The sequence below is a fragment of the Rutidosis leptorrhynchoides genome, chromosome 1, assembly GCF_046630445.1.
Source record: "Rutidosis leptorrhynchoides isolate AG116_Rl617_1_P2 chromosome 1, CSIRO_AGI_Rlap_v1, whole genome shotgun sequence".
Classification (NCBI taxonomy): Eukaryota; Viridiplantae; Streptophyta; class Magnoliopsida; order Asterales; family Asteraceae; genus Rutidosis; species Rutidosis leptorrhynchoides.
Window position 1 is genome coordinate 481,869,965 of NC_092333.1, and position 24,648 is coordinate 481,894,612.

General features: G+C 35.3%; 1 protein-coding gene and 1 non-coding gene across 2 annotated transcripts; one reads left to right on the plus strand and one right to left on the minus strand.

Annotated features, from left to right (window-relative positions):
• Positions 1–359: 359 nt before the first annotated feature.
• Positions 360–17,992, minus strand: LOC139840146 (uncharacterized). The gene is made up of 3 exons (XM_071830372.1): positions 17,936–17,992; positions 16,453–17,170; positions 360–1,463 (listed from the first exon to the last, which is right to left on the minus strand). Exons 1-3 carry the CDS (start codon positions 17,990–17,992, stop codon positions 1,027–1,029), a joined length of 1,212 nt encoding a protein of 403 aa, XP_071686473.1. The 3' UTR covers positions 360–1,026.
• A 2,065-nt stretch (positions 17,993–20,057) lies between these two features.
• On the plus strand, positions 20,058–20,160 carry LOC139887487 (U6 spliceosomal RNA). The gene has a single exon (XR_011773311.1). It is a non-coding gene; the product is annotated as a U6 spliceosomal RNA (small nuclear RNA).
• The last annotated feature ends 4,488 nt before the right edge of the window (positions 20,161–24,648 follow it).

The window sequence follows — 24,648 nt, forward strand, 5'->3', positions numbered from 1 at the left end:
CCCGGGTGTCGACCCAACCCGTTCGACCCATTTTAATTCTGACCCATTTCAAACCATGGCCCGTTTCGACCCGAACCCATTTGATCTTTGACCCAACCCGACTTATCTCGACCCGTTTTCCAGGTATACCCTTCAGTAAAAGTTATGGTTCATGGTTGTACGATTTTAGTCCCCCGAGTAATATCAACTCGTTCAAGATTCACCACTTTTTTCAAGTTACAGTGTCATTGTTCAGATTTAACATGTAGATTTATTTAAAATAAAATAAAGATAAAGATTATACAATGTGACTGAAGAAAAACGCAAAAGACTAGCATCTTATTCAGTAAGTCATATAAGATTGTTGTATAAAGCATCTAGTTAGGGGTTTCCATACAAACATGTAAATGAATCAAACTTATTCATCAAATTTAAAAAACAAACTCTTACTACTTCACTGATACATATTCAATCATAATAGTCTTCTCTACATTTCTTCAAATATTTGATCAAAAATAAAACAAATATACACTCACTACAGCAAGACGCTATATTAACTTAAAACGCGTACCTTCATACGTAACAAATCCGTAACAAAATCTCGTGTAAAGTATCATATTGTTTTCCGTTTTATACGAAACCATAAAGGCTTGAAGCTCAACCACCTGTACCCTGGTGCACTGTGACAACTTATAATCACAAGACGTCTACACAAATACACGTTACTAGTTGTTTCACGTGTTAAATCAAGAAAGATAGATTTGTCTTTAGATATAAGTATATATCATATAGGGGATTCATTCTATAGAGTCTTCAGATGTTCTTTTAAGAAGCTCCTCCAGATCTTGAATTTGTTTATCTTTTTCTTCAATAACATCATTCGCTTTTTGTAAAGCTTCACTGTCATACTCAGCTTGTTCTTCCATCATCCTTATAGATTGTAAAGCTTCTGTATAAAGTGCAGCTTTTTCTTCTTGTAATCTTGTAATCATAGCCATCGCTTGATTTGTAGCCACAGCCGACGCGTTTCTTTCTTCTTCTAATTCTCTATACAAGGCACTCATTAGTTTTTTTATCGTGTTCAACTTGTCGTTCTAATCTATCCACCACATTTTCTCCATCAATCTCACTCAAAATGCTTCCATCGAATGAAAGATTAGACTCGTTTCTTTCCAAAGAGATCCTGCTTTGAAGAAACTGCGTAGATTCATCGCTGTTCAGAGATCGTTTCGGACTTATTAAATTGTCGTTAGATCTGTATGATAATAAGATTTTTAAGTCTTCGCTGACTCTTGTTGATGACTCTTTGAACGATTTATGGTCTAGAAGCTTCCCAGAAAGCTGTCTTCCTTTAGCGCTAATAGCGAGCTTATATGCGTCACCAAGATCCAAATAGTTTGACACTTGGTGCCCATTTGCAGTAGCAGATGGATCACCGTCACTAACAGGATCTTTGGGCAGGTCATCTTTTCTTGAAGGATCAGCTACACAGCAGACTTCTTGTCAGATATTTTTTTTTGTCAGTAAAAAGTTTAACTTTTATAAGTGATTTCGACTTTTGGAGTCACATTCACTTATCATTTTCATACTTAATATTGGTAATGAAATATGAATAACTTATATATCAGTATACATGAGCAGTCGATACTTTAAATAATGAAGAAAATCGTAGCCAAACAGAAAATAACAATTGATAAATTGTATTACTAGTATGTAACACACAAAGCCTACGGCTTCTTTTTATTACTTCACGTAAAATAAAATCAATAAAAACTAGCTTCAAACAAACTAAACGTAAATATAAATACTACCACTAACTAAATGGATAACTATTAACTAAAGAGATAAATGCTACTAAATAGATAAGAACATATATTTAAATTTTAAAATAATAGATAAGACTCCACTTCCAATTAATATTCTTGTTACTTGTCCTTTACGATCAAAGCTAACCAGTATCCCAACTCATATGTATTCCACGGCCCAACAACATACTCCATTTCTTTGATCCAAGGCCCACCTTATCAAGTCCACAATTGTGATCTAAATACTTGTCCACTTGGACCCCAACTTTAACAGACCCATTAACAACTCTATCTAATCTTGCATCAGTTAATAGTGAGCCTTGAACCATCTTTTCAAAAAACTCGGTTGACATTAGTAGGTCTACGATGGTGTAGATACTGCTTGACCAAATAACGATAGGTATGTGACACTAGGAATGCTATAATTGCAAATTAGGGATGCTCAGATGTGCACTTTGAAAGTGAATATGAACTATTGAAGAATCAAAACCAGATAATAAAGTTCAAACATGAACTACAATGCGTTGATTGTTTGGCAAATCTTTTATCTTTTATCTTTTATCTGTTATATATATATAATAACAAAACTAAAAATAAGTCATTTTAAAAAGCTAAATCTAATCTTAGCCATCCATTTAATTAGTAACCACTAATCTAGACTATTGATTTTTACCTAATCTTGATTATCACCTCATAATCTTGGTCTTGATTTGTTTGATTACCAAATTACCCCTCTTCCTCTTAAGAAAAAGAAACTCGGACGAATTTCAAACGCTTCTATACTGTCCATCAACAACACCTACACTAAATTAGGGTTCCATAATCTCAGATTCATATCATTCATATCGATAATGATGATTCCTGGGGAAATACAAAGGATTATACAAAGCAGATGCAGATCATTCCTTAAAAATCAATCGGTGATGAACAAATCACGATATACCATACGGATATCAGCGAAAAAATTCCATAGAAGAAAAAACACGGTAGCATATCTGTGATTAGCTAATCGAACTCTGTGAGAGTGGCAAAATACAATGGTAAATCTTCTTAATTTCAGTTTCATTATGAATCGATTAGGGTTCTTATGGTGCAATCGATTTGATTATCGTCTATTATACTAACGTTGGCTATTAAAATTTGGGCATTTTCAAGTTTTAAAGCTCAACAGTTTTTGTATCAAGTTTTTAATATGTGTTCTTATATTTCGATTAATACACAAAGTTCAAATGATATCCTTTTTATATGAATAAAAACCCTAGAACCGTTCAAATAGAGTTGTGATCTTATCACTTTGTTGTTTTCAGATTATGAGTTATTGACAACATATGGTTCATGAAGTGCTGAACAAGTGTTTGATGAAATGCCCCAATGAGTAAGTTTTAGTTTTCGTCAATATAAACTGTTACTTGAATAATTGGTTATTACTTCCATTAATTGTTTATTGTTATTGAAATGATTTTGCAATTTTATTCAGACCTTTGATTATTTAGTGTTATCGATTCTGGCAGTTTTTAGCATGACAACTATCATTATGATTTCAATATCTCACGAGATCAAGTTACCGTTACGTAGGTACAACTATCGTTAGGATTAAAATATTTCAGCCATATGAAAAAAGAACAATTGGGTTTAATTGTAAAAACTAATTTCATACGCGCATTATGATTACATACTTGAATCAAAATGTTAAATGTTGTGTTTGAGAATTATCTTTTACATATTGAAAAAAGAACAAATGTGTTTAATTGTAAAAACTAATGAATGATTTCTGTTATATGCTTTATTTGTCTGATCTCTTACATATTTTCTGTGGGTGCTACCTTAATTGCATCAGATATTGAAAGATGAGGAAAGAAAAAAAAAAATACAAAATCAATAGAAAACAGAACGACTAAGAGGTAGGGTTCACCCTCGTGTATGCAATGTTTAATTGCTACTTTTAGGGTTTGTGTTTGAGAACTGATATTGTTGCATTTTAGGTTATATATTTTAAATATCTATCATGACAATGTTTAATTCTGCCATTAGCAGAAGCTGAAGTAGTGTTGCTGATTGCATAGTTTTTTTATTTTGTTTTTTTTTTCTTTCTAAATGTGTGTGTGCTGGATGCTTGTAACTGCAGTTTCATTAAATGCAGTGAAGAATGTTGCTCTTGTCTTAGCAAGGTGATATTTCTTTCCTATTTTCCCCACAATTAGTCAATTACTCAATTTCATGTTATATTCGACGGAATAATCATTCAGGCTATGATGTAACCTTCTAGCTCCATGTTTAATATTTGTGATCAAACATCATGCAGCACTTTGCAAGGTAAACCTATGATACTGAAGCTGCTTCCAGATGTGGGTGTTGTTGTGTTTGATGTATGGGGTCTTGCACCACTAATGCGTTAAAGCAGAAAGATTTATATTCGTATGTCTGCTTTTTCCTATCTCTTAATTTCTTCATATCCTTCGTTTTCTTTACGTTTTCGAATGCTTAATGTTGTATTTCACATTGCTTCATAAAAGCGATAGGAGTTGGGGAAAGAGTAGTACACATCACGTTATGACATCTTACATCCAGCCGTTGATGCTATGGACGATACTGATATGCAGGTTAACTAAGATATTTTAAAGCAAGACATGGAAGTGAATAACTTGAAGATTATTAGATTATAATTTGCTAAAATCTTTTACAGATCTTTGGATCCGATTGTTTTGCCATCTAAAGCACCAACATGCAAGCACTTTTGGTTTCTTACGCCAATACTTAAAAATATGATAAAGCTCATAATATTATTAGGTCACAAAAAGGGTTCTTCACAAGCAATTCAATATTCAATCATTCCGTGCAAAAAAAAAAAAAAAAAAAAAAAAAACAAACAGCAACCAACCAGATGAGTTTCCGATTTGCAGGTTGAGGCAGAACATAATCGATTAATGTTTCCGATTTGCAGGTTGAGCCACAACATTTTGATCGATTAATGTTTAGTATTCAATCACCTACAGTCAAGCATCTTTCATTAATGGAATTGTTTTGAGACTCAAACTACACTTTAGATCTACAGGTACCGATTAATCTTCTTAAATGGATTGATTTGTATTATTGATTTACATGTACACAAGAATGTATGTATAGTTTTTTTAAATGATTTTCAAGGGAAACATATTACGACTTGCATAGCTCTTGAAAATTTGAATTGTCAGGTCACGTTACTAAAGTTCGTCTCTCAGGTTGGAGTCATCCGAAAAACAATGAGATTTGTTAGTTACAAATTCCTACTATTATAAAGTATTCAATATTTGGAAACATAAATCGACTGTAATTTTCAGATAGATTTTGCTAATATTATTGTTTTTTTGGATGTGTGTAGGTAGAAGTTAATGAAAGTTTTGTCATTTAGAAGAAAAAATTCAGATTTCAGATTGCAAAGTTCTCATTCTCATCACTGAAAGAGGTGCCAAAAAGTTACATTCTGGTAAAAACTTATATTCTTTGAAAGTTATATTGGCCCAAACATGTGAGTGTTCATCCCACTCTCTAGCCGCCCAAACAAGTGAGTATCAGAAGATTATTTATTTCAATGGTCTGCTGCAGCACTTGCAGGCACAATTGAAGCTCCATATAAAGCCGGCAGTTGACAGAAACTGTGAACATTGATTTTGAACAGTGTCCATGTTGTGAGGTTTGACTTCTCTATATTATTTGTAATGGTTCCACATTTTTGCCAATGTACAAAGTTTATAATGATCATTCATAATGTAATTCAAATCCACTTCTTTCTAACTTGATTTTCGTTGCCAAGAGAAACCTGTTTTATTTTTTTATTTTTCAAAATAAATTCTTAAATATATTTTCATGTTTTAAGAAGGATACCAATTTTTACTACGCGAGACAATTTATCTGACAAGAGTGAGAGGAGGTTATATTTGCATTAATAACATACACTTGGTTCTTATGTGGACTAATTTACTCAAGTCGTAGGTATTCTTCGGCCAAAACCGTTACTGTTGCTTATTATTTCACTGCTCTATATTCAGGCATTATGTGCTACAATGTGGTTGAACAATACACATCATCAATGCATGTATTTTACTGTGAATTTAGTTGTAATTGGGTTACGCCGATGCCATTTCTCTTGGGTCAGATCAAATTTCGTCGAAAAGATAAAATGGGCTGGCGCTAAAAAATTGAAATGTATGTATCCTTCGACTTCATGCTGATTTATTAACTTAGCTATCAAAAATGTTGTCTCTATGTCAATATGTTTAAAACAGGGGTCCCTCTGGATCTACTGCTGTTCAGAGAGATATTACAGGTGCACTAACCTTTTTCTTTTTATTATTGCAAGGATTCCATTTAGTATTTTAGCTTATGGATGGATGCAAATAAGCATGTTGAACAACATGTCAAAATGGGTGACATTTAGCATGATCAAGGCGTATTACGGGTGAAATGGGTCGGGTTGGTGCAAACCCATTTCACTATTTTTGTTCAGTTCTGCACAGTTCTATTTGATATTTTGTAACAATATCATTTAACAGTTTAAACCTACCTGTATATAACAGTTTAAACCTACCTATTTGATATCTAATTAGCTTACATGTATGTATATTATAGTATACTTGTATCTTTTATATAAATAATATATGCCTTGTGAATTTGTAGCACATTGAAACTCTCGATTTTACGCTAATAAACTGATATTAATTAAGAACGGTAGACCTGACGACTTTAGATAAATAAGTAAATATTTGGAGCTTGTGACATGTTGATTTAATTGACAAAGTGAGCTATTTTTTTGTACTTTTGGTTCATATCTATGTTTGGTATGAGTAGTTTGAGGATTGAGAGGGGGCACTAATATACTAAAATTGGACGAGGTTCTCCTCTCAAGTAACTTATTCTTGTGGACTTCTTATATTCATAAAACTGGTTATTATTTCAGATTGGACATGCAGGCTGCAGAGAGTTGTTCTTATTTCATATCTATATACTCATTGACTTGATAAGCCACAGGTTTAGTGATGCATTACGTTCCTAATTTGAACAATCATGTAGTCATATAGATGAACTTGAATCACATGTGCGCGTTAAACTTATTGATCATATTAGAGTGCAAATGGGCAGGTCACGGATGATGTCTATAAATCATGATTTTATTTTTTAAAGAGGAAATGACAAACACATAAACTTGCTTGCAAGTACATGATCATGAAGAGGTGCGTTTATGGATTCCATACAACGTCAAAAATATTAACTATGGTGGTAACTTGGGCAAGTTTCTGTGTAAAATTATGCATGATGATGTAGAGAATTTGCACCTTTAAGTCGAAGAATCAAGTTGTTGGTGCACGAGTTACTCCGGTAGATCATTGTCAAGCAAAAATTATGAATTGTTGACTTTGACGAGTCAATGCAGTTTTACTCAAAATCAGAGCTATAAAAGACGTTAGGGATCTATAAGCTTGAGAGGGGGATATTTAAGTTGGAGAATAGAAAGTTACAAAGATGGTTATGATTAATCAAAAAAATGAACATTTGGTTGAATCAGAGGTTTTGGAGGTAAAAGTATGGAATTTGAAAGTCAATTATTTGGTCACATGAGCCTCTACAATGCTTAATATGAATATTATGAAGTAATAACAACAGTTCAAGGATTCGAGTATTGATATACAGTTAAAAAATATTGATTACAAAGTAAACAATTTTGTTCAATGTTAGCATTTCAATTTTAGTTTCTATCTTATCTATGTTTATGTAAACTACTAACATTGAATATAACGCATGTGCCATTACTACCATAACTAAATCGATATATTAAAAACCTTACGAACTGTATGTAAAATATAATGATTCTTAAAACATAATGGTGATTTATTCTAAAAAAGCCCGCAAATTCGCAGGTCTTTTTTTGAGCCGGTGGATAATGGTAGTGGCGTATTTAGACATAGGCAAGATAGGCGATCGCCTAGGGCCCAAAATTATTTTTATCTACTTTTCTTAAGCCCACACATCTTTACTCATGTTTAAGGGATTTCCGTGTACAAGAGCCCATTTTTATTTTCGCCTTGAGCCTTCGAATTGTGGAGACGGCCCTGGATAATGGAATCACTTTAGTTTCACCTCCTTACGGGAAAACTTATGAAGATCATAATTATGGTATTGTCCCTTTTTTGCTAGGATTTTGTAAAATTTCTATAAGCCAATTGGTAAATATGTTATATAAAAAGTATTGCTATCATTCTTACTCATTTAAAAAAAATGGCTCCTAATTTCAAGAAAGATAATAATTGTAACTATAATCTATAATTGATTATTTTTCATTTGAATACAAAAGAAAAACCTTATATGCTATGGAAGTATCTATTTGTAATTAGCTAATTTAAAATCAAAATTTGTATTAATCATTCATTAAAAACGTGTATACCTGTAAAAATTTTATGAATTTGTTCAAGTTTCATTGTATAGAATAGAATGCATATTTTCTAAATGCATGTACTATATATAATTACGTACTATTGTTTAGTAAGAGGAATGACAATTGGAGTTTGATTTATGGATGCTGGTTTCAGTTTTGTCTAAAAAAGCATATGAATTGAAATCAAAAACTATAATATTTCAAGCTACAATTAGAAACATAGTGAAAGATTAGAAACTAATGAGAAATTAGAAACATGGATTAAAATCCATGGCTGCTTTTAACATAAATGATAATCAAGATAGCACTATTATAGTACATGACACAATTAAAAAAGCTCATGAATAAGACTCCATGGTTGCTGTAACATCCCGCGTTTTTTCGTTAAATTTATTTTTAACACCGTCTTTTTTTTTTAAATAATACCTTTCGTTATTTAAAAATCGTATTTTCCATTGACTAACGTTCTTAATATTCCTGTTATTTAATTATAACATCTCTCGGTTACTCTAGCGTTTTTAAAATAATTCGTTTGGTTAATTCCCGCACCCGCTTTGAAACTTGAGGGACTAAACTTGCCAAGTGGGCAAAAATTTGACTAGGTCAACTAGTCAACCCACCATTCTCATCCATTCATTTCCATCCATCTTCACCTCCTTTTTCTCTCTAGCTCAAGAACTCCATTTCTCCCAACTTCACTAAATCATCATCTAAATTCGATCTAGGAGGCTTACAACAAAACAAATTACATATTTGAAATCCCCTTTTCATCCTCTTCGATTTGGTACAAATTTCATAGCTTGGGGTAAGGTTTCTAAAAACACTAGATTTCTCTAAATTCGTTTTATATACTTGAAATGGTGTTAGTTAATGTCTATGGCTCGTGTCTAGCATGAATATATGAGTTACTTGCTCGATTTGTTGTCTTGAGTAACTAGTTTGAAATTTGAAATGGGTGTACTTAATCTTTAATTTTGGATGATTAAATGTTATTTAAATGTTAAAGTTCATGTATTAAATGTGTTACTAGCATCATTAGCTTCATTTTGATGTGTAGGTTGATTTAGAAAAGCTTCATTTACAAAATTGTTGAATTCATGATTTTGGTTAGGGTTTGATGAACTTTAAAACGGGATTTTGATGCATTGAATGCTTGTTAATGTTGTTAGTAAGTGTTTAATTGTATTGTATGTTTCATTACCTTCAAAACGATGTATCGTATGTGTAAATTGGATTCCCGAGTCAAGAAATGCGTTTTGTGAACTTGAAACTTTGATTTTGAACGTTTAATGATCATTTGATGAGGTTTTCATTGTTGTTAGTGATGGATTTGATTCATGAAATGTGTTTAGTTGTATTCCTCTTTAAATTACCTTTCCAACGATATAAGATACGTGTTTTGAATGTTAACGAGTCAAAAGTTATGATCGTTTGAAGTTGAAATCGTATAAGTGAAAACTGCCCCAGAATTTGCTGATACAGCTGCAGATGCGGCGCATCTGCCTCAGATGCGGCGCATCTGAGGCAGACTGCCCAAAAAAGTCAATTTTCGCTTAATTCTAAGTATGCTACGCACCCCCGATCAACATGAAACTTGGACAACATGCTCATATATGATTTCTAAGCTTAGGAAAATAGTTCGGGACCCGACCCGACCCCGTTGACTTTTTCGTTGACTTTGACCAAGTGTGACTTTTAGTCAAACTTAACAAAACACTTATGCAATCGTTCTAATCTTATTTTATACTTGATTCTTGCATGAAACTTGATAACGTGATTCACATGCTATTTATTCGAGTCGTAACGAGCCATAGGACTAATTGAACACATTTCGCCCGACCTTGTGTCGTAACCGGTCAATTGATATAACTTACTTGTTTAGGTCAAGGCTAAGCAACTTTCATGCACACGTTTACTTTGTGAAGTACATTTATACTCGTGCACTCGAGGTGAGATCATAGTCCCACCTTTTCAACGACTTTTTATGCTTTTAAATTGTGGGCTGAGAAACATATACTTTGTTACATTTTGTACTACTTACTTTTATACTTTGAACACAAGTACGATGAAACAAACATTCCACAGCGAGTTAGAACAAAAATCCTCAATTCGATTATCATTAGTTACACTTGCAGGGTGTAAGCGAGAACTTATATTGTGTGGCCATACGGGTTTGACAAACCCTCATTACGGACGGTTCGCTACCGTCTACGGATGAAATATATTTTCGAGAAACAGTGTATGTTCTAACACTATTGTGATGGGGTTCTATGGAAGGAAACGTTAAGTCTTGATAATTGGGTGCTCGCGAACAAACTTTTGGAATGCAAGCGATTTAGATAATCAATGTTATGGAAATACAAAATCTTGTGGTTCAAAAACAACGTTTACAAACACCTATGATTTCACCAACGTTTTTCGTTGACAGTTTTCTATATGTTTCTCAGGTTCATACTTGGCTATTTGATATATGCTTCCGCGTTCACTCATACTTGCTTGGGGTCAAGCATACATGCATACACTCTGATTATTTGCTTGGAGTCAAGATACATACATACATACGCTAGTGATAGCACCTTTGGATTCAAACATATTGTTTACATACTTACGCTATTTATAGCAATTGTGATTTTCAACTAATTATGTCGCAAGTTATTTCATTTTTACATTACTACTTTTGTAAACTTAAACTTGTTGTCGATCCGTTTGGTAAACTAAACTTTGCAAATCTTGTACTTTCAAATGAATGCGACATAATTTTGGTCAAACGAGTCTCATTTAGGGACTACGACCACGTAATGGGACCTAAGTTAGCGGCACCGTCAATGACGATTTTGCCGGGTCGTTACAGATGGTATCAGAGCTGGTTTAACCTTAGCCGTAAAGGTAGTCACGCGCGCCGGCTGTCAGGCCGGGCACTCATACGGACTATGCTTTTTGGCGGGTTAATCGTAGAGGGGGTTCTCACAGTGTTACCTGTGACGAAGCATTGGCTCTTACCCCTTGCGATCCCTTGGAATTTGAGGGTTGGCAGTTTGGCAGAAATGCGGGCCGTAAAATCAGTGTCTGAGGTACACTCAGTGGTCACCAAGCGGTTAGCTGGAAAGGCATTGGGTGGGTTTCTACCCCATCTGTCGTTACAGATGGTATCAGAGCGTTGGTTGTAGGGAACTAGGATGTGCATTAGTGTGTCTGACAGAGTCGTTGGGACGCATTAGTGAATCTAGACTACAATCGGATAGTTAGCCATTGCATTCTGACATACATTTGCTATAGATAGCACTTACTTGACTACTTGTGCATTATACTTGAATCATTCTTAGGCAAACTTTTTAATGGTACCCAACCTTCATCATACGAACTCGTATTCCGCCACTTTTTGGTAACACACGTGAATTCAAGGTTTATACGCGTACGGATGACCACGAATTTGTTAGTCACTCCGGTTCGGGAATTCTGACTCCTTGGTTGTTATCCACCCCGTCTCAGCTTACTATCCACAAGTGTTGTAAAGTTTCCACCACCACTCTAGATGAGTATCGTCATCACTATTTATCACTACGGTTGCGTACTACTCGTTATCATGACTCGTTACTCTTTTCATACCTAAATACATTATTGTCTGACTCGAACCGCATTGACGTGAACAATCATTTATACACTTCCCTCGGGGAACGCTTCCTGAGAGTTGCAGAAATTCTTTCGATTTAATACTAGTCACGTTTGAGACGTCGTTACATTTTGTTCATATTAGATCTTCACAGTTACACGAACTTGATGTTATGGAGTGATGTGGGAATGGAGGTATGAGTTAGCGTAATATAACGACACTCAATCAACGTGGTTATATTACGGTAAGACATACCAAAGTTCTAATGACACGTGATGGTGGTTAGACTCGATCAACCTAATCACCACCATGTGCCATGTACATGACTTCATCTATTCATGTTTGGACATCTGAAAACTCCGAAAGTACTGACAACAACCATACCGGGGACACACCTTCGAATATTGTCGAACCATATTTATGCTTCCGAATGAATGACAAATTCTTTCAACATCAAACATATGTTACACGTGTATACTATCTCATTTTCGCACAGTTTTATTGGCGAACTTCAATATGTTTGTTATGCTCACATCGAGGCAGAAACTTCTCTCGTATTACACTCGTACTTCCGTATAAGGAAATCTTTGATTCTAAATTTTCAATGGAGAGATAGACTCTTCACGTTATACTAGTACTCGCCTCGAGGGTGAATAGCCCCGACGAACGTTTTCAGAGACCGATGAGAACTTGCTCCGACAAACGTTTTTGGAAACAGATAAATCTTTCGCGACGCAAATTTCTTGAGAAATTTGTTCTAACTAACGTTTTCGAGTCCTGATGTACCCGTTCAAACATACCTTACAGAAATGTACCTCATTTCAGATCGAGATTCTTGTTTCACTTCTAGATTTCGGAGTGCCTTACAAAAAGCCTAGGGACCACGTTTAGACATAAGTACTGCGTGTCATCCACGCATCGACGAATAAAGCAAATGTACGATTTGAACCTGGGGAACCATAATACGAATTTGTGTTATCGACTTCAAATATACTTGGGAAAAGTCTTTGCCTTTAACCGAATTCTCTTACAACGATAATTATCACACGAGTATTAACGCCACACCTTCCGAAAACTCATATAGCCGCAATTGTCATTTTCTTAATCGTTGAACTGAAGTAGGTGACAAGCAAACCACCGGACCCGAACTCATTCATGAAACAACCGAAAAATTATTCAAATCCAAGAAAGGCTCAATACGGCCCGTAGTCGCCAAAAGTGCTACACCGATGTTAGAATTAAACATTTCAAATTCCAAGTGGGTAACCGCGTAACGTTAAAAGTCGCACCTTGAAAAGGTGTAATCCGTTTCGGGAAACGTAGAAAGCTAAATTTGCGATACTTTGATCCTTTTGAAATCTTGGGGCGTTTTGGACCCGTTGCTAGCCGTTTATATTTTTCGATTCATTTGATTCTTCGCTCATCCAACATCCTACGTATCAAACTTAAAGATGTGTCTTGCGGAACAAGAACTTGTTATCCTTTTGATGAACTTCCTATCGATGACAAACTTCACTTCCTAGGAGAACCGGTTAAAATTTTGAATCATGAAACCAAACTCTGAAACGACGAAAAATCTCGACTGTCAAAGTTCGTTGAAACACCCAAGGAAGTACCTTTACTTATTCATAGAATTGACAACGCAAGATCTCGAGGAATAAACAACGACTACTACTTCCAACTAAATTTCGGGACGAAATTTCTTTTAAGGTGTAGGTAATGTAACATCCCGCGTTTTTTCGTTAAATTTATTTTTAACACCGTCTTTTTTTTTAAATAATACCTTTCGTTATTTAAAAATCGTATTTTCCATTGACTAACGTTCTTAATATTCCTGTTATTTAATTATAACATCTCTCGGTTACTCTAGCGTTTTTAAAATAATTCGTTTGGTTAATTCCCGCACCCGCTTTGAAACTTGAGGGACTAAACTTGCCAAGTGGGCAAAAATTTGACTAGGTCAACTAGTCAACCCACCATTCTCATCAATTCATTTCCATCCATCTTCACCTCCTTTTTCTCTCTAGCTCAAGAACTCCATTTCTCCCAACTTCACTAAATCATCATCTAAATTCGATCTAGGAGGCTTACAACAAAACAAATTACATATTTGAAATCCCCTCTTCATCCTCTTCGATTTGGTACAAATTTCATAGCTTGGGGTAAGGTTTCTAAAAACACTAGATTTCTCTAAATTCGTTTTATATACTTGAAATGGTGTTAGTTAGTGTCTATGGCTCGTGTCTAGCATGAATATATGAGTTACTTGCTCGATTTGTTGTCTTGAGTAACTAGTTTGAACATTTGAAATGGGTGTACTTAATCTTTAATTTTGGATGATTAAATGTTGTTTAAATGTTAAAGTTCATGTATTAAATATGTTACTAGCATCATTAGCTTCATTTTGATGTGTAGGTTGATTTAGAAAAGCTTCATTTACAAAATTGTTGAATTCATGATTTTGGTTAGGGTTTGATGAACTTTAAAACGGGATTTTGATGCATTGAATGCTTGTTAATGTTGTTAGTAAGTGTTTAATTGTATTGTATATTTCATTACCTTCAAAACGATGTATCGTATGTGTAAATTGGATTCCCGAGTCAAGAAATGCGTTTTGTGTTCTTGAAACTTTGATTTTGAACGTTTAATGATCATTTGATGAGGTTTTCATTGTTGTTAGTGATGGATTTGATTCATGAAATGTGTTTATCTTTAAATTACCTTTCCAACGATATAAGATACGTGTTTTGAATGTTAACGAGTCAAAAGTTATGATCGTTTGAAGTTGAAATCGTATAAGTGAAAACTGCCCCAGAATTTGCTGATACAGCTGCAGATGCGGCGCATCTGCCTCAGATGCGGCGCATCTGAGGCAGACTGCCCAAAAAAGTCAATTTTCGCTTAATTCTAAGTATGCTACGCACCCCCGATCAACATGAAACTTGGACAACATGCTCATATATGATTTCTAAGCTTAGGAAAATAGTCCGGGACCCGACCCGACCCCGTTGACTTTTTCGTTGACTTTGACCAAGTTTGACTTTTAGTCAAACTTAACAAAACACTTATGCAATCGTTCTAATCTTATTTTATACTTGATTCTTGCATGAAACTTGATAACGTGATTCACATGCTATTTATTCGAGTCGTAACGAGCCATAGGACTAATTGAACACATTTCACCCGACCTTGTGTCGTAACCGGTCAATTGATATAACTTACTTGTTTAGGTCAAGGCTAAGCAACTTTCATGCACACGTTTACTTTGTGAAGTACATTTATACTCGTGCACTCGAGGTGAGATCATAGTCCCACCTTTTCAACAACTTTTTATGCTTTTAAATTGTGGGCTGAGAAACATATACTTTGTTACATTTTGTACTACTTACTTTTATACTTTGAACACAAGTACGATGAAACAAACATTCCACAGCGAGTTAGAACAAAAATCCTCAATTCGATTATCATTAGTTACACTTGCAGGGTGTAAGCGAGAACTTATATTGTGTGGCCATACGGGTTTGACAAACCCTCATTACGGACAGTTCGCTACCGTCTACGGATGAAATATATTTTCGAGAAACAGTGTATGTTCTAACACTATTGTGATGGGGTTCTATGGAAGGAAACGTTAAGTCTTGATAATTGGGTGCTCGCGAACAAACTTTTGGAATGCAAGCGATTTAGATAATCAATGTTATGGAAATACAAAATCTTGTGGTTCAAAAACAACGTTTACAAACACCTATGATTTCACCAACGTTTTTCGTTGACAGTTTTCTATATGTTTCTCAGGTTCATACTTGGTTATTTGATATATGCTTCCGCGTTCACTCATACTTGCTTGGGGTTAAGCATACATGCATACACTCTGATTATTTGCTTGGAGTCAAGATACATACATACATACGCTAGTGATAGCACCTTTGGATTCAAACAAATTGTTTACATACTTACGCTATTTATAGCAACTGTGATTTTCAACTAATTATGTCGCAAGTTATTTCATTTTTACATTACTACTTTTGTAAACTTAAACTTGTTGTCGATCCGTTTGGTAAACTAAACTTTGCAAATCTTGTACTTTCAAATGAATGCGACATAATTTTGGTCAAACGAGTCTCATTTAGGGACTACGACCACGTAATGGGACCTAAGTTAGCGGCACCGTCAATGACGATTTTGCCGGGTCGTTACAGTTGCAATTAAAAAACCTCATGAAATAATTTGACGGTTTCTTCTCGATTATTTTTTTTCGGTTATAATTTGCTTACTTTATCATCACTAATTCAATATTACCACTTAAACTGTTTTAGTTTCTTAACAAATATTATATAAAATATAATTATAATTATTTTGACAGTTTGATTTTTGATTCGTTCATAAAAAAATCCCGCGAATTCGCGGGTCTTAAGCTAGTTCTAATTATTTAAAAAAATAAACTTCTAGTTATGCGTTTAAATATTTAATATACAACTTTGAATAATCACGTCAAAGCACAAATCCAAACACCCGCGAAACTGATCATTTGACCCATAAATAACCAGATGGTCATTATAAAGAGTAGATAACCAAATACGAGACACACATTAACGGATAACCACATACAAAACACAAATTCAAACATTCATTGAAAGGGATATTGAACTTACTTGTCTCTAGTAACGGATCAACCGGAGTTGCTAAATTACTGGATTGTGGAACCTCGTCAAAGGAGATTTGTTCAGTAACCTGAGACAAATTTTCCTTATTCACATCATTCTGCCATTTAGGTTCTTCAAAATCACGTCTTTCAATAATTGCTGGACCATTGTGAAGATCATGAACTTCAAATTGTGAACCGGGCTTCAAATGAACCTCAAGATCGAAAGCACGGATGCCTCCATTAACAGAAAAAAGGTGTTCTGATTCGTTATCAGAATCAACATCAACTTTATGATATTCAAACTCTGGTGAACGAGCAACTTGAGTAGTTCCATTTTGGGAAGTTCTTAAAGAATCTAGAGACTTATCCACAAAAATGTTCTTTTCATTCTTAGCATCATTATGAACTGAACTTGTAGAAAGAAAGTGCTTCACATAGTCCCTCGACACATACTGTTCATTGCAACAAAAACAAATTCTCGAACCTGAGGAATCGCGATTTTCATCCTCAACCAAAGGGTTAAATTTCGTCTTTCCAGCTAACAATCGAAAAGTTTCATCACTGAACTTGTTTTTAGTTTTGGTATCAGACGACAACAGACAACTTTCACAGATTCTGTGAACATCCACAAGTTTATCATGAGCATGGCAACGAACTACAGAAGAAATCTCTAACTTATGATGATGACAGATTGAATTCCAGTATATTCCTTTTTTTTTAAATTGCTAGCGTGTATGAGGTAATTGTGTATGTGATTGCATGTAAGTAGGTTATATATGTATGTGTATAATTATTGCATTCACTAAGCGTTAGCTTACCCTCTCGTTGTTTATCTTTTTAGATGCAGGCGCAGTTAAGGGCAAGGGGGTTATCGGGCATTAGGTGTCCCGTGATGATGCTTTGTTGGAGTTTTGATGTTGGCCTAATGTTATGGGTAGTTTAGTCCCAAACCATGCTCGAAGTGTCGTTTGGATTGTAAACTATCATTTGTAATGGGTCAAACTTGTACTAAACTTTATTCGTGGCCCTCGTGCCTTTTGTAAACGATTAATTGTTGTGCGCTTTAAATGGAACTCGTGAAATAGGTTACATATTTATTCGGCGTGTAATTGTGTTGTATAAAAAAAAAATTATCGTATGGATTACGGGTTGGGTTGTTACACTATTTATGTTGGTAAGCCAAAATGGGTTTCTGCTTGTCCTGGTTATCGTCAAAGAAGTGTTTTGAATCAAGTTTTAAGGTGTAAAATTTCACCTAATCCGACGATTACTAATTGGCTTGATCTGTCGATTTTAATTGTTGATTCGTGTCCTTTGGTGGACACAAAAGTGTCGATTTTTTTAATTGCCTATAATGCTCAAGTTGCGAATATTAGCAAGCTTGGCATCTTTGGATGTGTGTTGACTTGTTGTGACTCTGAGGGATTTGCGAAGCTTTTATCTTCTAACTCGGATTATTTTGTTGTGATTCGCCCCTTATCAGAGTTTGCCGGATCTTTCTTCAGATTTGCATGGATTGAGGTTTTGGGTATCCCGATTCCTTGCATGTCTAATGATAGCGCAATAAAAGTTGCCGAATTATTTGGTGAAGTGATTACCGTAGCTAATTCGTCTTCTTCCTTAGGACAAAGACGGATCTAAGTGCAATGTTTGGGTGTCAGAAATTTTCGATCCTTCTTGCCTTAGTCGCATTCTTTTCAATACTTTTGATAGTAATCTTCTTGAATCCACCAATCGTTTGTGGTATCGAGTGGGGGCACGGTTCCTGAGTTTGTTGAACATGATAGAGACAAGGAAAAAGGGCATCCTTTTTATTCGACACAGCTTGAGGTTGCTATAGAAAATGTTAAACGAGCAAAGAGTGCTTCTGATGTTGTTAAAGTTAACGAGTCTGTACAAGATGAAACGCCAAAGATGGACTGCCCTTTTAGGCTAGCTGTTAACGGGTCTATACACCATTTATTTGTTGGGTCAATGGAAGTGGACCTTGGTTTTAATAATGGGCCCAAACAGGAATCGGGCAATGGGCCGGTGTTGGAAGATGTTGCTGCAATGGACTATTTGGTTAACACAGGTATTGGGACAGAGAATGGGGCCATGTTTGTTGACAACCCAGTTCTTGACCCAAAAGGGTCAGAAGTTACTGTTGATGAAGTTGCTGGGCATTGTTATGGTCCAAATGAAGTGTTGGAGCCAATTGATGATAACATCACGTTGGCAGTAAGTTTGGATCGGTTGAAAAAAAAGAAAAAGAAAAAGAAGGAAGAATTGAAAAAATGTATGACATAATTGAATGTTGATAAGCCTACACTGGTTTTGATTGGTCGGAGTGGAAGAAGTTATTGCGACTGTGAGGTCCCATCGTGCGAAGGATTTTGTAAAGCGTGGTATGTCTTGAATAAAGATGTCTCAAAAACTTTACTTGGTGAAACTAATCCGAGGTCAAGAAAGAAGGCAAACGAGGCTTCTACTTCGGGCGTTTATAAGCTCAAAGATAACATCGATGATTTGGATTATGGGGACGCAATTCAAAGCTTGTTTATGGGTCCTCAAGATGGAAGAGATGGCGGTACATCGGCAATCGGGAGAGGAGATATGTCCGCGGAAGCTTTCGCGGCTTTCGATGTATTGATGACACGTTTGGCCGATGAGAGCATACTGGGTGATAGATCCTCTAATGTGTTATCCTACAAGATAGAGAATCGGTCCGGCAAGAATTCTTTGAAAGAGACGGTTAATGGCAAATTGAAAAGGGCAGGATCTAGAGGTTGATTGTTGTGGTTTGTCTTATGGAATTTGCTTCATTGTTTCTTACTTTTTTCATGTAGTTTTTGTTCTGTTTGGTTTGTGTTTTTTAATGTTTTCGGGACGTTAGGAGAGACTCGGTTATCATAGTTATCCATTAGATAATTGCTTTCTAGGTGCGAGTTTTCAAGTTTCTCCCGTCTTCTTGTAATCCTTGTTGAGACTGTTTTCCTGGTTCTATATAAGTTTTCGTTTTTTCGCAAAAAAAAAAAAAAAAAAAAAAAAAAAAAAAACCCGACCTAATGATATGATAAACGGGAATTTGACATGTTTGTATGAACGTACCCATTGAAAGACTTCATTTTTTACGTATATGTATACAAGGAATGTGACATTATAATATTATGCAACAAGTTTTGAGATTTACTCATTAATGAATTTTGTTCATTTAATCGTCTTCTTCTTGAAAGTTTGATAAGATGAGATTTGAACCTTAAATTGTTATGTTATGTTATAAGAAAGATATAAATATAAATAGGTTAACAGGATATCATAAACTAAGAAATAAAAGTTCAATATTATCGAGAGATTAGATGCTTCTTACAAAATATTGATGTTAGTAATGTACTACAGACTACAGAGTACTATTGCTGTTTTTCATATATTAAATAATATAAAAGTATCATCTTCATCATGCTAAATAAACTAACCCTAATTATTTACTGTAACTCCTTAGAACATGAAGTAAAAAACATGGGAGTACAGTATCAGGTTTATTTCTTAGTTACATATCGCCTTTTCATTCCCACATCGGTTCCTCAAAAGACATTTTCTATGTTTTTATACTGCAGACTCCAAAGTATTATCGTCCCTTCGGGGACATCCGATAAAATTGGAACGATACAGAGAAGATTAGCATGGCCCCTGCATAAGGATGACACGCACAAATCGAGAAATGGTCCAAATTTTTTTCTTTTTTTTTTCATTTTTCACTCGATTTTTGCCCTAATTTTCCATGGATTCGTGCAGGTTTTCCCCTTTTCCGTGTAATTTACTCTATTTTGTTAATATTTGTTTGTTGTTCCTCTAGTTCGCACAATCAGTTGGTGCAAGTTTTCCTCCTTTTCTGTTTTATGGATTTGTTAATATTATTGTTCATTTTGCTTTAACACATAACGATTTGTTATTTCAGTTCTTAGGCTTCGTCTGATGTTTACATTGGCCTGTTGTTCCATTCACGAGCTTCGAAGAGGTCAGGTATTGGTTGGCAGCTTATTGTTGCACTAAACAGATGGTAAATATGATATATAATTTCTTTTTGGAATCTATACTCTATAGAATCTAGATACTCCGTACAAGTTATATTAATTATATGATATGATAACTTGGAGTATTTGGTAGAGCAGCAACATTATATATGTATAGGGAGACACACTGTATGCTTTGCTTTTGGTTATACCCTGCAATTAATCACCTCTTAAGATGGGTTAGTGACTTAGTGACTACAAATTCAATGGTTATTATAAACTAGGGGCATAAATATCATTTGCTAACCTTATTAGTGCAGTAAACACATTATGATATTTGAGCTGCAGGTTGATTACTGACAATCATGGTTTGGAACTTAAATCAAACATAATACACAGACTAGGAAGCTACAGTATTTACCCGAGCCCGAGCAAGATTACCCACCCCATATGTTTGAACGGAAGTCTTATAAGTTATGTCCGTATGATCATACCTTTGACACCACTGATACGCAAATGAGCTAAATCAATATTTTGCCACTAGTGATATGCAAATAAGATAAAACTAACATGGGTTTGACTTGTTAAATGGGTCTGAAGTCACCTACCAAGTATATAATGCTTACACTGTCTTAAGATCTTTTACTTAAGAGATCTTTTATTTGTTAGATTTGGTTATACACACATCATATGTTTACTAAGTTAAAATTAGGACATAACATGTTGGTGGGATGTATCAAACTGACACAACCCGTTCGTACACCGTTACTCAACCCGCTAAACATGCCCTTGTTGCCACTATACACATTCATATACTCTCACATTTATATTGATTGATAATTGAAATGAGTATTTGAATGCTTTATTATAACTGATTCGATATTTTTTGTTACAGAGAATTACGCCTCCTATTTATAGGAGAACATAAAAAGCTACTAATAATCTATTTTAGGTATCGAGCTTTTTGCTAGCTTTGGAGATTATTTGAATAATTTTAATTATGGTAAGCAGCTGTTGTAGATGATTCTGCTTTGCTGTATGTTGTATCTGAGCTGTAACATTCTTGGGAATGATGTAATTGTTGTTGATCCCGAGCTCGGTAAGTATTCTTCACTTTCTAACAATATGGATCCATCATCTTCGTTCATCTTGGGTCAAACTATCATAAATGGTCTATTTAGGTAAGAAAATTGAGAAGTAAAACAGTTTTAATGGATTTGATACTTTTAGACAAGTATCAATAAGGATATATTCCCTTTATAATTGTATATTACCCGGTTAACTTGTTAGAGATAAAACATAACCAGATCCATCACCCATGTATAAATGGCTTTAGGTCTCAAGTTTTAAGATATGTGTCATTGTTTTAAACTGTAAATATAAATATAATGTACATGGTAGGCGGTACGTGTGAGGCGTGGTTAAGTGGAAAGGCGAGCTTAGATGGTACAAAAAGCCCTTATCAAGAACCAATCGATTTCTCTCCAAAAATTTAGGGCGATTTAAATCAATCGTTCTAATCTTTCACGGCGGTGCCGGTGGGGGATCCATGGGGGGCTTTTCTTATCAAAAGACGATGAGGGATGGTATTTGAAGGTTCGTAACGGGAAACAAGAAATAAAACAGAAGATTTCGAATCCCTACGCCGAGAAGATTAGGGCTTCAACAACTTTTTTCATCACCAATCTGCCGGAAAGGGTAGATCGGAAAAGACTTTGGTTTCTCTGTGAACAATATGGGGCGGTGGTAGACACATATGTGGCGTACAAACGTTCCAAACAAGGTAAGCGATTCGGTTTTGCTCGATTCAATGAGGTTAAGGATAACGACGGTTTTGCGAAATTGTTATCCACCATAACAGTTGATGGGTTCCGATTATTTGCATCTGTTATCAGAAGGGTGGGGAGGCAACTAGGGTTAACATTAAGAATCAGACGGGAGAGAAGGGTTCTGGTTCATTTCAGTCTGTTAATAATAATCAGACAAATTCTTATGGTCCGACTTATGCTTCAACCCTAAAAGGTGAAACTGCTGGTAAAACTCACAACAACACCAAGAAGATTGTTCTTCTTGAACAGGATTTGATACAAATGTCGAATCCAATGGAGTCATTATTGTTGAAGGTCAAAGACGTGGCGTCTATGAGCAGTTTACGTACGGTTTGTAGAGATGAAGATTTTGATGACATTACTTTTAAACATGTTGGATGATGTTGGATTTGGTGTCTTTTTTCCTCTGTTGATGCTTGTGGAGCCTTTAAGCGTAACATAACCATAAGCAATATATGCTCTTCTATAATTCCTATCATCAAAAACTCCGTTTTAGATGAGGGGTTGACGTGGGTTGAGTTATCCGGTATGCCTTTATGTGCTTGGAAAACTAGTGCATACCGTAAAGTGGCTGGGTTGTTGGGCAAGTTCATGTTTTTTGAAAAAGAGAAAGGTGACGCAGTGAGCTTGGCTAGGGCGTGCATAGCCACGAAACAAAAACATCATATCGCAGAAAAGCTTACGGTTATCATTCATGGTGTAGAGTATGAAGTGTTTTCCCAAGAGGTTGGAACACGGAAAGCTGATCTAGATGAAGAAGACGAGGACGATTCCCATTCAGAGGAGACTTTGTCTATTGTGCCTTCGATTATTAACGAAGTGAAATATGTTGGTAAGGATGATTACAAGGAGGTAAATAATGGAATCAGTGATGAAAAGCAATCGGTGGCGGATTCTGTGGATTCTAACACTAGTAAGGAAGGGATTAAAATTGACATGAATGTGCAGTTCAACAAGATTTCAAGGCATAGCTCCCTTCGATTCAAAGATAATAATGCACACGATATCAGTTATCTAAAGTCGAGGTTCATTCATAGGGAAGACTGGAAAGGTAAATTCGAGTAGTGTGGTTCCAAGATAGATGATGTTGAACTTAGAAACAGGTTCAAGAAACTTATGGAACGAACTGGGGGTTTAATGATTGATTAATGAAGCTTCTTTCGATAAATATTCGTGGCTCTAAGAAGCGGCAGAAAAGGGATTGGGTAAAAAGAATTGTGTTATTCTAATAACGTTCATTTTTTGGGAGTGCAAGAAACGAAGATGACTCGTCTTGAATTGTTCCGAATTAAGTCGATGTGGGGTAATTATTCGTTTGCTTACGCTTGTAGTTCCGCTAGAGGTAGGTCGGGAGGTATTTTGTCGGTGTGGGATCCTAATTTCTTTATAAAAGATCAAATTTGGTGTGATGATAATTTCGTTATTGTTAGTGGCAAATGGGCGAATACTGTTGCTATGTTCTACATGGTTAATGTCTATAACGTACTAGTAGTGATAAAGTGTTGCTTTGGGCCAAATTGAAGACTTTCATGAATGAACATATAGGAGAGTATATCGTGTTCGGTGACATGAATGAAGTTAGAGATGAAGGCGATCGATATGGATCCATTTTTAGTCAAGTGGATGCTGCGAATTTTAATAACTTCATAGGAGATACCGGGCTCATTGATATTCCTTTGGGTAATCGGAGGTACACTTGGTTTAATAAGAGAGCTACTAAAATGAGTCGTATTGATAGAGTTATGGTGTCTCCTGGGTTTATAGATTCTATCCCAGATTTGAAGTTGACAGCGTTAAGTAGAGGATGGTCGGATCATGTCCCACTTTTGTTCCACAATTTGAAGTTGGATTTTGGCCTGCTTCCGTTTAAGTTTTTCCACTCGTGGATGTCGGTTGATGGTTTTAATGAGGTCGTTTCGAATAAGGTAGCTGAATGGGGTAATGAAGTGACTTTCCATGATAAATTAAAGTCACCAAAAGATAAAGATTAGAGAATGAATTTTAAATAGGAAATCTTCTATTGGCAACAGGAAGAAAGAGGTTATGGAAAAAATTGATTCTCTTGACATTCTCATTGATCAACAAATAGCTTCTGAAGGTGAGATAGAGGAGAGGTGTAATTTATTTCATGAGCTTGAATCCATTATTCAAGTAGACGATATGGATATTAAGCAAAAAGCCCGAGTCTAAGTGGAACGTAGAAGGTGATGAAAACACGAAATATTTTCATCGTATATTAAAATACCATCGTAGCAACCATTCGATTAAAGGCGTGTCGGTAGTGTTGGAGTATGATATCAAAAACATAGTGAGCGGAAGCATTTTAAATTTTTTACAAAATCATACTCTCCCAAGGACCCATGTACAAAACTTTTAGCAAAC

Coding starts and splice junctions, on each gene's coding strand:
- LOC139840146 (XM_071830372.1), bottom strand. CDS start 17,992: ATGCAAGGAATCGGGATACCCAAAACCTCAATCCATGCAAATCTGAAG. Junction 17,171..17,935: donor CAAATCTGAAGAAAGATCCG/GCAAACTCTGAT, acceptor CATACACGCTAG/CAATTTAAAAAAAAAGGAAT. Junction 1,464..16,452: donor TGATCCGTTACTAGAGACAA/GTAAGTTCAATA, acceptor TCTGCTGTGTAG/CTGATCCTTCAAGAAAAGAT.